The sequence below is a fragment of the Chaetura pelagica genome, unplaced genomic scaffold (genome assembly GCF_000747805.2).
Source record: "Chaetura pelagica isolate M959 unplaced genomic scaffold, ChaPel_1.0 scaffold408, whole genome shotgun sequence".
Taxonomy (NCBI): Eukaryota; Metazoa; Chordata; class Aves; order Apodiformes; family Apodidae; genus Chaetura; species Chaetura pelagica.
The window spans coordinates 862,409-876,216 of NW_009954229.1; the positions used below are offsets into that span (position 1 = coordinate 862,409).

The following is a 13,808-nucleotide window of genomic DNA, read 5'->3' on the forward strand; positions in this document are numbered from 1 at the left end:
GTTTGCATGGCTGGGGACGTAAACCCACACAACGGGGCTATCAATTTTGATAACATTGGATATGCCTGGATAGCTATTTTTCAGGTAGGATTCTCCTAAAGATTTTTGTGTTCCTTTTTTTTTGTCATCTTCTGCTTGGAATGATTTTGATAGGTGCATCAGAGGAGAAAGGAATTTGCTTGCACCTGCATGAAACTGCAAATAAAGTCACATTGAGTAAATCAATCAGACAATAACCAGCCCAAAAGTTGCCAGGGAGGATTTGAAGAGAAGTGCCTTTTTTCTTCAGTGCATCTTAGAAAAAGGGGAAAATACTTCTTGAGGCAGACAATATATGGCAAGTTGTAGCATTGCAAATCAAACCTGGAAAAATCCAGGGATTTTTGAGAGTTAGGGTATTTATTGCAGCAGTACCAGGACATGGATGGAGAGGATTGTCCAAGTTCCTAAGCAAGACTTCACACATTTCAAAAACGTAGGCAGTAACTTGGTGGGATAGCTTGGGTTTGATTCTAGAACTGCATGCAACTAATACTGGTTGGCATGGTATGCTGGAGAGAGGAAGAAATAATCCTAATGGTTCATTCTGGCTGTAATACCTGTGAAGAGATACTTGTCATGTGGAATTTGAGTCTCTCTTGATCCACACCTGTACAGCTCTTCACTAGAGACCAAAGTGATTTTAGCTCAGACAGGGGAAGCCTTTCCAGATGAGAAAAATACTCCAACAATAGAAGTATTTCCAAAGCATTTATGGCTCTAGAATATTGGATCTCTCCCCTACACAGTCCAGAAGCTATGGCCTCCTGGGCCCAGCCTGTACTCAGTAAAACATGTACTGGTTTCCATTTTTAATTTACACTTTCTCTTTATAATACAAATTTCTTTATGCTTCTGGCTGGATACCCTGCTTTATTTAGTCCTCCTGAAGTGTCAGTGGCATCTGTTCCTAGAGGAGAAAAATTTAGCTTTGTTAATGATTAATAATTGCTCATTCAGATCCCTAGATTTCATTTATGTTTTTCCTGCTAGTTTCGTATTATAATATAAACTTAATAAGTTCCATTTTTCGTCTGGGAGTTGTAAAGGGGTGATTGTTTCCACTGAGCATCTTGTTTGCTCCCCTACTGTCACAGTAGCACACCTTGAATCACTGCTGCTGGTGTCAGAGCCTCTAAACCAAATCCAGAAGGTTTCAGACATTTCCCAAATCTCTACTAGGCTACATTTTAAAAACTGCTTTGGTTCTTTGCTGGAATTAGTATGTCAAGAGAGGAGCTGCCAAAGTAATTCTGAATATTCCTGACTGATAGTGAATGTTGCATAAAGGAAAGAGGAAAATCAAGGCAAGAATAGTAGATGAGTCTCTGACTGTTCTTGCATTTTCCCTTTTCTGTTCTTGCATAGTTCTTCAACAGAGCTTGATGGATGTGCCCAGGAGGTCCTGTCTGGCTCCCACCATGGGGCAGCAATGTTCTTGCCAGGGAGAGGGCAGAGCACTGCAGTGTCTGTAGTAGTGCGTTAGAAATGAGCAGATGCTTCTCAAGGGGTCCTGCTTCCTTTTTACTTCCTGAGCCTTTTTGCAGGCTGTAGGTTTTCATGTCATGTTGGTATTTCATTTCCTCAGCCTGAAAATGTGCAGTTTGAAGCCAGAAAGAGCACACCAGCCACAGAAGAGGTTTCAGCTGATTCCTCTGGGCAGGGCAGAGTGTCTGGCAAAGTTGGGTATTGTATCCATAGATCATTTTGGCAGCTGCCAGGAGGTTTATGGTTGGTTTTAGTGCTTTTTAGGCCATCCAAATGCTAAGGAGTATTTCTAGCCAAAAATTCTTCTTACATCTTTATTCCTTTTAGAGGTAAGGACTTACTTTTAGAAGCTGAAACAACTTAATTCCAAGTAAAGCTGCAGCTGTTCATTGGCTGTAAGGTGCTTGCTCAACTTTGATATGGGAAGAGTAAATCATTACTCCAAGAGGTTGGATGCTAAATCAAAACAATTGCTGTAAGCAGGGAACATTTCACAAATAAAGCTATTGAGTTGTGTTCTCATTACATTTAATAGTTGAAGCTGGGTAGTACCAGGTCAGCAGTTAGATGAGGCCTCAAACTAAGTAGAGCAGTAAGTAGAACTGATGGGTTTAGTAGCTCATGAGCTTCTCTGTGAATTGGTATTGAATTAGTGGGCAGAAAGCAGTCTGCTGTGCTCTGGATGAGACAGGTCCAATTGTCTTGATTCCTTCAGAGGAATAATGAATACATGGCACTTTGCAGGAATTGTAATGGTGGACTGAACCTCAAGGTCTGGCAGGTCTCCAGTTTGCATAAAGGCAGCCTTAGGACTCAGCTGGATAGAGCATCCCTCATGATTTATCCCAAATGAGTTGGAAATCTAGCATGGAAATGGAGCTGTCAGAAGGCAGGTTGGTGAAATGAACCACACAGGTGAGACTGGGAAGGAAGCTGCCAAGTGCAGTGACTGCAAGTCATGCCCAAGAGCTTCCAAGGGTGCAGCTGGATGCTGTGCAGACTGAACAAACAAAAGGCAGACTTTGACAGGGAAATCTGAAGAGCTCTACTCATAGAAGTCCTTGTGAGTGTTGCACCAAGGCAGGAGGTTGGCAGTATGGACAGGCTCTTTCAGCTGCCAGTATTTAGATTTAAACAGCAAAGCTGAAAGATCTTTAACTTCCTGGTAGTGATCCTGAACTTACAAGTAGCCTGGCACATGGCAGTGGGGCACAGCAAACTCTGAAATGTTTTTGACCTTCCAAGCAAAAGAGTAAGTCACAGGCATCAGATGTGAGAACCAACCCAGTGCAGATAATACAATCTTAAAGCAATAAAGGCAATGGCTGCATCCATGGGTGTCTGAAAGGATAATAACTCCTTATGTAATCCTGCGAGTGATTCATGTTTTGATTCCCCTCATTTGTTGTGTAATAGGCTAATTCATGTATATATTTGTTACAAAGCCACGTTCAATGGTAAATTATGTGAACTAATTAGCTTATTACAGAATAAATGAAAGGAGATGGAACCTAAATTAACTCTGAGGTTTGGCATGATATTAAGAACCCTTTATTGCACACGAATTTCAGCCACAACAATAAGAGCAGTAATTACAGGTATTGTTGTCACACTGCAAATGATTAATTACCCACCTAACTGAAGTCCAATTTAATTTGAATTACTGACAGTCTCAGTGGAGCAACCAAAACACTGTCACCTTCCCAACCACCAGTGTTGGTGTGGCCAGGCTTGAATGCAGAAACCCCCCGGAGGGGGTTGGATAGCTGGTAAGATACACAATTTAGGAAGAAGAGATGATTTAAACTACTTTGCAAACCACAGAACTGCTACTTAGATGATTTCATGTCTGACTTCTAGAAAAATAAGACCTATAATAGCACTTTAAATCAGGAGGCAGTGCTTTTGGCAAAATTAGTGAGGCAGGATTGAAGGAGCAATAAGATTGTGCTAGGCAAAACCAAGGTGAGATCAAGGGTACAAACTGTTCCTCTGTGCTACCTTCCAGGATTTAGTTGGAAGGACTGAACTTTGAGAGCAAATGTACAGGAAAAAAATGGCATGGACATTTCAAGAAATGTCCATCCAAGAGAGGACATTCACCTGGCACCACTTCTTCACAAGTTGTATTTCAGAAGTAGCTGCATTTTCTAAGGAACTTCCTAAATGAAAGACCCTCTTCAAATGAGCTCTTGGATGCAGCTCTCAGATTCATGAGTCTGTTTCTGACTCACATTGCTCTGAATGTATATTCCTTCTATGAGGTTTTGCTTAAGAAGATATCTAGGTTAACAAGTTAATCAAGTCATACACATCTCCCAGCATCAGAAGGCCCTAGTGAGGGAATTCTCAGAGGAGACTGTTTTGCATTCAGCAGCCCCCTTGCTGCTGTCAGGAAAAAAAAAAACAAAACTGGTTGTGTTCATGAGAGCTGAAGACAGCCCAGCAGGCACACGACATGATAAGAATACCCAAGAAAGGAAAAGCTGAATCACCTTCTGAAGAAAGATGTCTGGAAATAGAGAAGCATTACAGGAACTGTCAGCAGCAGCAGGAGTTCAAGGTGCTATCTTTACAGCATGCTTAGATGGAGAGCTTCTCTTGACACCTGGTCTCATCATGTTACAGCCACAAAGAGGTGGGTGACCTGCTCAGGAAAGAGAAGAAGTTTGGAGAGCTAAAGTGGGAGAGTTGCTACCACCCTCTCCTTCCTTCATTTGTCCTTCTGTAGGTACTTTACTCCGAAGACGAAGGCAGGCTGCCAGAGCAGGTAGGACAGCTGGCAGTGACAGCCATATGCTGCAGGCCACCTGCCAACACAGCCCTTTTGTTTCGATGTGAGGTTACCTCTTCTGTGCTCTAGCTTGTCAAAAAAGCTCCTGGGAGCTTGTGTAAGCCATCTCAATGCAATCAAGGATTTATTCATTTTGACCCTGTGCTATGGGCTGATGAGAAGCTTGTTTTGTCTCAATGTTGCTGACTCTGCTTCTGCCAGGGTCTGCATCCTTGGGAGCTGTGCCTGTAGGGGGGCCAGCTGAGAAGGTACAGACCTCTGGAGGAGACTTCAGGTTGGGAAAAAGAAAGGTGTGTTTGTCTCTCTTCACCATTGTTTGGTGCCCTGATCTGTCCCGCAGCTGTCGCCCACTTCTCGTGATTTTCAGCCTCTGTGCATCGTGATTGAAACCTTTCCCTGAGGATTTCTCCCTTGCCTGGAAATCTTTCAGCTAAATCTGTGGTAGGAACTTCATCTTCCATTTGAATTCAAGGAAACACGATTTGCACTCCAATACACTTTTGCTATAGTCAAACACAAGAACAAGTTGGAGTCCTTCCTTGTCTGTGCTGTCACAGAGTCAGGAAAAGGTCTCATTTGAGGAGAGCAGACCTGAAGTTCTAATAGTGCTTTTTGTTACTGTAAGCACAAACCTCCATCCTGGAACCTAATGGCAGGACAGAATTGGCAGGGTCATTCCTCTGCTTCCTGCTCACCCATCTTCCTCTTAGCGGGGCTGCCACTCACATATTAACAGGGACATTTTTGAGGACTGTTTATCTTGCTTCCTTACTGGGACTTCAGGGTACCCTGACCAAGTTCCTTACAAAATGGAAGCTCAGGAAGGGTTCACCAATGTCTCAAGAGTATCGTACCCAAGGTGCAATTAACTCTCCTGCTTGCCTGTCTGCTGCAACCTCTATTCTTCCACTTTTGGTAGTCTTAAATATTTTGGGGAGCAGCCAAAAGACACACTGAAGCAGAAGGAAGTGAAAGAGCCTGAGGCTTCCAACTGCAATTGTGTTTGTGGGCAACATGTAGTTTTGTGGGCCGTGTTCTTTAGGAGCAGCTGTCACACTGGGTGCCCATGTTTTCAGAGTTCATTGAGTAGATAATTTTTTGGCCAAAAGGACATTTTGTCAAATGGTTCATTCTTTCAACTGGAGCTGTGTCAGCAATGCTTATCTGTGCTGAATTTGGCAAGAAGTTTTGGCTGGGGAGAAAAAAAAACAAAAGAGTTCTAAGCTTCTCATTTTCACTACTTCAAGAAGATCCTTTGTTACTAGATTTGAATTTGTTTTGCATCTCCAAAAATATTTCACTCTAAATGATGGGGTTTGAGATTTGTTGGTGTTGCTTTTCTTTTTATTTGGTCAGCCAAATAAACAATTTTCTGCTTTTGAAGATCTTTCATAGAATCATAGAATCATTAAGGTTGGAAGGGACCTTAAAGATCACCTAGTTCCAACCTCCCTGCCATGAGCAGAGAAACCTACCACTAGATCAGGTTGCAGAAAACCTCCTACAACCTGGCCTTAAACTGTGGTGTCCCCACACAATTCTTTCCAGCCTTTGTCAAGTTGGCAGATCCATCCAGGACAACAGGACACACCTCCACTCTGGTGTGAATGTGTAAAGCTCAGACACTTCAACACCTGAAGTGTGTTTTGTCTTAGTCCTGCACAGAGTGCTGGTTGGGCTTGAAGCTGTTGCACCCTTTGACCCTAATAGTCTCTAACATGATTTGAAACAAGGTGTAACAATACAATTAACCAAAATCTTGATTTTTGCATTTGGGCCAGTACCCCAAACTGCTGCTGGGTTCCTGACAGAGGTGTCTGGAGAAGCACTGTCACTCCTATGATTGCTGGATGACACACTCAGCTGTAAGCAAGGATCTCAGTCTGGCTTTAGTTCCCTTCTCATCATGGACTCTTCATCTTTCAGCTTTTCTCTGCTATGAAACCCTGATTTATGTCTCTCTCTATGATAATGGACTCATTACTGTTGAAACTAAACAGTTAAATACATTCCCTGTGCATAAGATACTTTACACAAACAATGAAAGCAGAAGATAATTATCCCAGTAAATCAAACCTCATGCATATGGACTGAGCTGAGATTTGTTACAAGCAGCAGTCATCTGAATCAGTGATGTTCTTGCTACTGGGTGAAGATCTTGCATTATTTAGTGTGAAACACCAACTAACCTTCCATTTGTGGCAAAGACTGTAAAGGTTTCATGCCATTTTTAAGCTTGTAGATTCACTTTTGTGAAGTTCTGGGCCACCCATAACTGCATCAGTGCCATGTCCAACTTTGTTGTGCACTGGCTGTGCTCAGCTCCTCCAGATCCAAACCCTGGCCAGAGATAACACTTATGTGGAACACTTTTGAGAGGTCACAAATCAAAACCAAATGCAAGATTACACATTTTCTTTTTTTCTGTTTCACAGGGCCACTTTTCAGACAGATGCCTGCTTTGCAAGGCTCCCCATTTAAAAAGAAATGGCTAAAGTAGCTTTGAAAAGTAAGCAGGCCCTCAAAGTGAAAGGAAAAGCATCTGTTCAAAGGACATTACTCAGAGTATAATAAAACCTGTGTTTCTGACCACAGAGGTTACTTAGTTCCATGTGTCACAAGGAAATAATTTAAACTGTGAAACTGAGTTGAAAAATAGGGATTTGATTAGCTGCCAAGCACTCTGCATAGAAAAGGAATATTCCATTATTCACTGGTCAGTGCTCGTTAGCCAAATCAATATGCCCAAGAGGGGAGAATAGAGAAGAGGCTTTCAGAAATAAATACTGAAGGTCTTATACAACTTGCTGATACCATCATAGTAATTAATAGCTCTTGCAATTTATGATATCATTGCATCTTGTCTTGATAAGCTGTATAAAAATAAGAAATAAAAAAATCTTTGCAATAGGGCCAGGGAAATGATGAGATAAAAGGTAAACAAAAGCAAATAATCATGACAGTCCTCAGAGTTGTTGTTTGGTTCAGCATAATTGATTCTGATGCAGATAATGCCCATCTGGTCCCCAAAGGGCCCAATTTAGGCCAAAGAAAGAGGCTGAAGGCAAATCACAGATGACAATTAAGATGAACACTTCAAACCGTTTGGACACACTTGGGTTTCTCTGCACCATCTCCTGCTTTGGCCAAGCACTGGGTTGGCACAAGCACCTGCAGTTCCAAAAATCAATCACCAAGGAAATTCCTGCTTGCCAGAGTTGTGCTTTTTAAGGGGTTTGATCAAAGTGTGAGATGCTGATTTTGGTTCCCATGCTGAAGGAGGCTGTGTCTTCAAACGTCTGTTCAAGTGTCACAGAAATTAAATCTCACCATGAGAAAGATCAGGCCTCAAGTCTGGGCTGGGGTTCCACACACTGTGCATTCAGATCCTACAGTCTTTTCAGCTTTGCTTCCCACAGTCATTTTTCAAACTTTCCTTGACTTGCTACTGCACCTCCAGGTTGATTTCTGTCTGCAGCAGCCCATCTGGCACTGCCCTCGGTGCTTCCTAATACACAGAAAGTCTTTCAGTGTTTAACTTTACTAATTAAAGTAGTTTGGGTTGGCATTTGTGTATTGGGTTTTTTCCCCTGGATGCTGCTTTTTTTCTTAACTGACACTAAAGCAAAAATAACCTGCTCTTGAATCAATTATAGTCAAGAACTTGCAAAAATTTTGGCCAAGCTCAAAGGCAAAGATTTTTATGATGAAAACTTGGTGATATAATAAAGTTAATTTTTCTTCAGAGACCTTTAAAGTGACCACAGAAGAAGCAAAATGAACCTCCTGTCTCCTTGGGATCAGTGAGGTGATCAGAGTTAATTGCCAGCATCTTTAATCCATGTCTATCATGTGATTTTTCACTCTGGAGTTTTAGATTGATTCTGATTAGCTTGACTAGAAGACCTGATTCTGTCCCCAATTACTCTAAATTGGATGAGCATCTTTGTAACAGCTGATGAAATTATTGTGGCATGAGCAAACCAGGAAGATCAGAATCAAAGAACAGAAGACAAAAAAATATAAATTATGATAATCTGATTGTCCATTCCTGTCCTGCTCATATTAGTATGGTGATTGGGGAGTGCATGAATGGTGTCCAAGCCAAAGATCAATGAAGTCATGTTCACCTGAGTGAGCTTTCCCTTAAAACCTTGCAGTGATGAGAGAGAGGATCAGACATGAGACTAAGGGCTTTATCACTCAGCTTCTTTGGCATTAAAGGGAGAGAAATGATTCTGCCATCCTTGCCCGTGCTGTGTAAGAGGTAAAGGACTGAGTGAGCAGGCAAGGAGAATCAGACTGAGCATCATGCAGGGTCTCCAAGAGTTTAGAGGATGTCTCTGTCCTCTGCTCAGAGCCTCAGTCCTTTGAAGGCAAAATTAATTTCCCCATGCTAAGGGGGCAGCATCTCCTTTCCTGCTGGGGTTGCAGCATGTGATTACAGCTGGCAGCACCCTCCAGGACAACCTTGCCAATCATCTTAATTGAATCTTTCAGCTATTTCCCTGAAGCTGCCAATTCTAGTGTGCCACATATCTTGCACATCTTTCTCATCAGAGCAGAATTAGGAAACATGTTTCTTGCAGTCTTATCTCTGTTGATAAATAACTGTATGTTGCATTCATTGGAAGCTTTGAACTGGTACTTTTGGAGACACTGTTTAACATGTCTGTCTGTGAACAACCATAGCTTGAACAGAATTTAATTATTGAGAATGGATTGTTGAGATTGGAAAGCACAAGAAAGGTGCTCCAGGTCTTTGGAAGACATCTATAAAGGGCTTGGAGGGCCAAATGCTGGAGCTGCAGTCAACTGGATTAATCAGATTGGAGAGTGAAGAGAGGAAGAAGTCATTTCTGCTTAGTGACGTAGGTGATATTGCATTCAGAGTGCCCCAAGGGAGGAACAGTAGGCAAAGCAACACTGAAAAAATATATCCATGTTACTGGGAGAACAGAAAGATTTGCTGCTTTCCCACAGTTCATCTGGTCTGTGAGCCAGTGTATAGGATCAAACTGTGCATTGGAGCAGTGATCTTTACACCAGAGCAGATGCCTTTGAGTTGGTTCCAAAAATAGTTGGAGTTTAGTTTGCAGTGTATAGACCAGCTGTTGGCAAATTCAAATGGTCTGGTCTCCATTTACACCAAGGCTTTGCTGGGGATGTGCAGTGAAGCCTTGGAGTAGGTAAAAATGTACTTGTAAAGTCATTCAGAGCACTTTAAAAGACAGCAGGAAGGAAGCCCACAGCATGGCAGGAATCAGGCTGTAAAAATCAGAGACGCTGTTTCAGTCCAGACAGGTGGTTGTGCATGTGTGTTGTCCTGCATTTCTCCAGAGCTATTTGATTAAAAAAAGAAAACAGATGTCTGTGGGCACACTCTCTTAGGGGATTGCTAGTATCCTCTAATCCTCGGCAGCTCAGGAATCCTTCCCCTAGGTACTGCTGCATTTATACTGGGCAATGAGTCTAAGACTGAATCCACAAATATGTCGAACAGGAGAACAAAAACCCTTTGTGCTCTGTTTATCCCTCCTGAATCCCTTTGGTTTACAAGTGAGTAGTAAATAATGCAAATTCTAATTACATTTTAAATACTCTGGGAGCTGGATGAGCATTTTCAGCCCGCCAGAGGAGAAATGTGGTGCGTTGATTGATTCTTGCTGAAAACGCTGTCTAGCTTGCAAGAAAAATATCTCTGTAACAGTTGGTTGGCCCTCACTCTTGTTTCAGCACCTGTTTCCCAGGTGGGAAGCTGGCAATGCCTGCAGAAGCCCAACAGCAGCCCTCAGGTAACTAACTCCTTTTGTGGAGAGGGCTCTGTGTTTACAACACTCAATTTGGGGGTTTCCAGCCAAATGCAAATTTGGTGAAGATGTGTAGCCAACATGTCTGGAATCCCTGGGCTCACTTTCCAGCCCCGAGTGTAAATAGTTGGAGAATCTGCTGTGGTAGCTTGACTGTGAACTGCCCATCCAAATAGAGGGGAAGGAAGGGAGAGGACTTGGAACAGCACAAAGGAGAGACATTCCTGTGTAATCAGTTCTAAAGGATCCTGCTCTAGCAAGGGGGTTGGACTAAATGATCTCCAGAGGTTCTTTCCAACCCCGACCATTCTGTGATTCTGCAAGACTATTTCTTAGGTAGTTGGCAGTGATTTGGTTCAGCTTTGTGTTACCTCCCAACTTGATCTCTCCAGTTTCACCATGAACCTGCACAAGTGCCAGGGATGCTGGGTTGCACAACCCGCACAGGCAAGGAACACGGCTGCAAAGACCTTTGTTCTCTGTAAATGTTTCAACCATGTTAAAGGAAAGGCAGAAAAGGGCAGTTGAAGTTTGATTGCTTGTTTCACACTGCTGAACAGACTGATCACTACCTGTGTCTGCCCAGGCAGCTTAACTGCTTCTCAGATTCCAGGGTGAAAAACAGCACTTGCATCTACACGCACAAAAGTGTCTATTGCTGAAAACTTTCTGCTACAGATTGATCACTGGGGTTCATTCTGACCAAAAGCTTTCTTTTTGCTTTTGTTAAACCCGTGCCCCTGGAAGCATCACGTTGCTGGCTGGTACTTGTACAGCACTAACCAGCAGCGAGGATGTGATATGAAAGAGCATCTAATGGGTGTAAGGAGGAGCAGGAGACTGGGTGCAGCCTGTGGAAATGCAGCCAGTGTGTCATCAGACCTGATTGCTCCAAGTCTTTAATGATGCTGACAGAGTAAAACAGCTGCAGAGACAATTTTTACCTGCTCCTTGGCAGATCATGTTTATTGGTTTTAGCGGGGAGCTGTAATCCCTGGCTTCTCACTCAGCTGCCTGGTGGGTGTTCAGTTACATGTGCTTCACCATGGGAAGCGAGTTTGAAAACTTGCTGGAAAGACATCACCACGTTTGACTTCAGGGTGGGAGGTAGTGTTTCTCTTCCAGCACCCATGAGCTGATGACAAGGTGCTCCAACAATCTCAGGGAAACTGTGAGTACTGATGGGTGTGTGTACAGCAAAAGATCCATCTCTAGGATGAAAACAACAGGAGAAAGGTGGCAAGGATTCATATCTGACTTCCCTGCAAGTGTTTTGCCCCGATGCTCCATGTGTGACAAGAACATTGTTTCATTCACTGCCTCAACAGCAAGTGCTTTATGGATCAGCTTTGCTGTCCATGCCATACAGAAGGTCCTCTACACCGACGAGGTTTGATCCTTTCCTTGCTCACAGCAAGTGAATTCCCAGTTTCTTCTCTGCAAACATGGTTTTTGAATCAGAAATGATGTCACTGAAATTGGAGGCAGGCAGCAATTCTGGGTTCATGCTGGGACCACAAAGGCTCACATTAGGCATAGCAAACTAGGTATGTCAGTGTAAGTAAATTCAGATAGGAGCCTGGATTTTGATGGAAATTGTGGTGGAATTTCAACTCTAGGACTAGTAGCAAGATAGCACTAAACATTAGGTATGTTTTATCTAAATAAAAAGTGTAAATTACGTGGCAGAATTCACTTTGCTCTGCACACAGGCTGTGTGGTGTTAATTAAATCCTCAGCTTCTCTTTAGTTGCAGGAAGACTGAGAAAATGAGTATGAAATCAATTCTACATTTAACTAAAGTAACTCTCTTCCATTCGGATGCTTTTCTCCTATGATAGTGGTGGTGCCATTGCAATGATGCATATGTTTTATCTAAATAAAAAGTGTAAATTACGTGGCAGAATTCACTTTGCTCTGCACACAGGCTGTGTGGTGTTAATTAAATCCTCAGCTTCTCTTTAGTTGCAGGAAGACTGAGAAAATGAGTATGAAATCAATTCTACATTTAACTAAAGTAACTCTCTTCCATTCGGATGCTTTTCTCCTATGATAGTGGGGGTGCCATTGCAATGATGCACCAGCAGGAATTGCAAAGAAAATGGTTTTACAGAAACAAAACTGACTTAAAAACTTAGGAATTTTGTGGGTAGTTTATGAAATCAGGAGCCTGAGGTAACAGCCCAGATCTCTGCACATAGGGAAAAGCTTTTGATTTGTTTATACTCCCTCCTTGGAATTTCTTTGCACTGGTTCAGAACCAGTGTTTCAGATGGTTTAATGTAATGTTTTAGCATTTTAATCATACCAGATTCTTGCAGACAGCTCAGGCCAGTCCTTTGGTCACGTGTTGCTGCTGCCTTAAACCAACTGGGAAAAGAAGGGCAGCCTAAGAGATGCTCTGGAGGGATCAGGACCAGGCACTATCAGAAGACTGATATTTACTGGTTTTTTGGTTGACTTTTGTTCTTACACTTTCTTTCTCTGTCTTCCTGTAGGTTATAACCCTGGAAGGATGGGTTGACATCATGTATTATGTGATGGATGCACATTCTTTTTACAATTTTATATATTTTATATTGCTTATAATAGTAAGTATGAACTGTGAGATGGTCCTGTTCTTTGTCCTGCTGGGGTAAAGTTGTTCCCTGAGCTTTTCACAGAAAAGAGTCAGCTAGGATCCAGAATGGGAGACCTTCCTCCTGCCATGAAGCGCAACCATGCAGGTTGTGATAAGTGCTGTGGGGACAGATTATTGGCTATAACAGCCAGTGTCACATGTGATGCATAATCACAGCTTGTCAAGCCATATGGTCTTCCCTCTCTCTTACTCTCCCAGTCTTGGTCGTGTCACTTTGGTGCATCCCAACTATTGTGCCTTGGCCAAGCAACCACTAACCAGAGGCTGTAGCTTGTCTTCCTTTAGCCTCCTCAATGTGCCAAAGGACACCTCATTTCAATGAAGGGCCTTCAAACTATTGAACCTCACCTCAGCCCCTTAAATAATAGTGCACCTTTCTGAGGTCTTATAGTGCTATCATTCCTAAAAACAAAGTATTACTCACTGGAGGTTGCCTTCAGAAGCTGCCATTCTATGTTAGCAAGGTTCTTCTTTCTCAGGTGGGCACAACCTTCTCCAGGGGTCTACATCTGGGGAAAAGTTAAGTATTTAAGTCAGGAGGAGAGCAGAGGGAAAAGTACCATGTAGATGTCAGGCAGGACATGGGACAGAGGCATTGCAAAGTGCTGTTGTGGCTGGATATTCTTTATACAGAACCTCATTCTCATTGATGTGATTTTGAAGGCCTTGGGAAGTCAAACCACCACCAGTGGAAAAGGCATGGATCAGAGCAGTGTGAGAGTTTCCCAGCAAATGATAACATTCTGAAGCCAGAGATTTTTGAGCCTTTAGCAATGGGCCCTGCATAGCAGTGTCTCTCACTCCACTTGTTTGAGCCCCTCTCTACATATGGATCCTTGCAGAAAAGCCAGAAGGTGGCTGATCTCCAAGTCACTTGGAGCTGGGAATGGCACCCTTGCTGCTTCTCAAGCCATATCCATGCTGATTTACTAACTGGAGAATAGCAGTGCAAACCATTTCCCAATGGCTTCCCCTTGAAAATCACCAGACAATGGTCCAGATTAAATCCATACGTTTCCTGCCGAGCCCAGAGCAG

At 42.8% G+C, this 13,808-nt stretch overlaps 1 protein-coding gene across 1 annotated transcript in view; it reads left to right on the forward strand.

Moving 5' to 3' along the window:
* The window catches only part of CACNA1H (calcium channel, voltage-dependent, T type, alpha 1H subunit), a 256,641-nt gene that overhangs the window by 150,621 nt on the left and 92,212 nt on the right, over positions 1 to 13,808 (forward strand). The window contains 2 exon segments of the mRNA XM_010003580.1: positions 1 to 84; positions 12,630 to 12,722. The exon segment at positions 1 to 84 is cut by the window's left edge and continues 23 nt beyond it. Of these exon segments, the coding sequence (XP_010001882.1) occupies positions 1 to 84; positions 12,630 to 12,722 (177 nt within the window).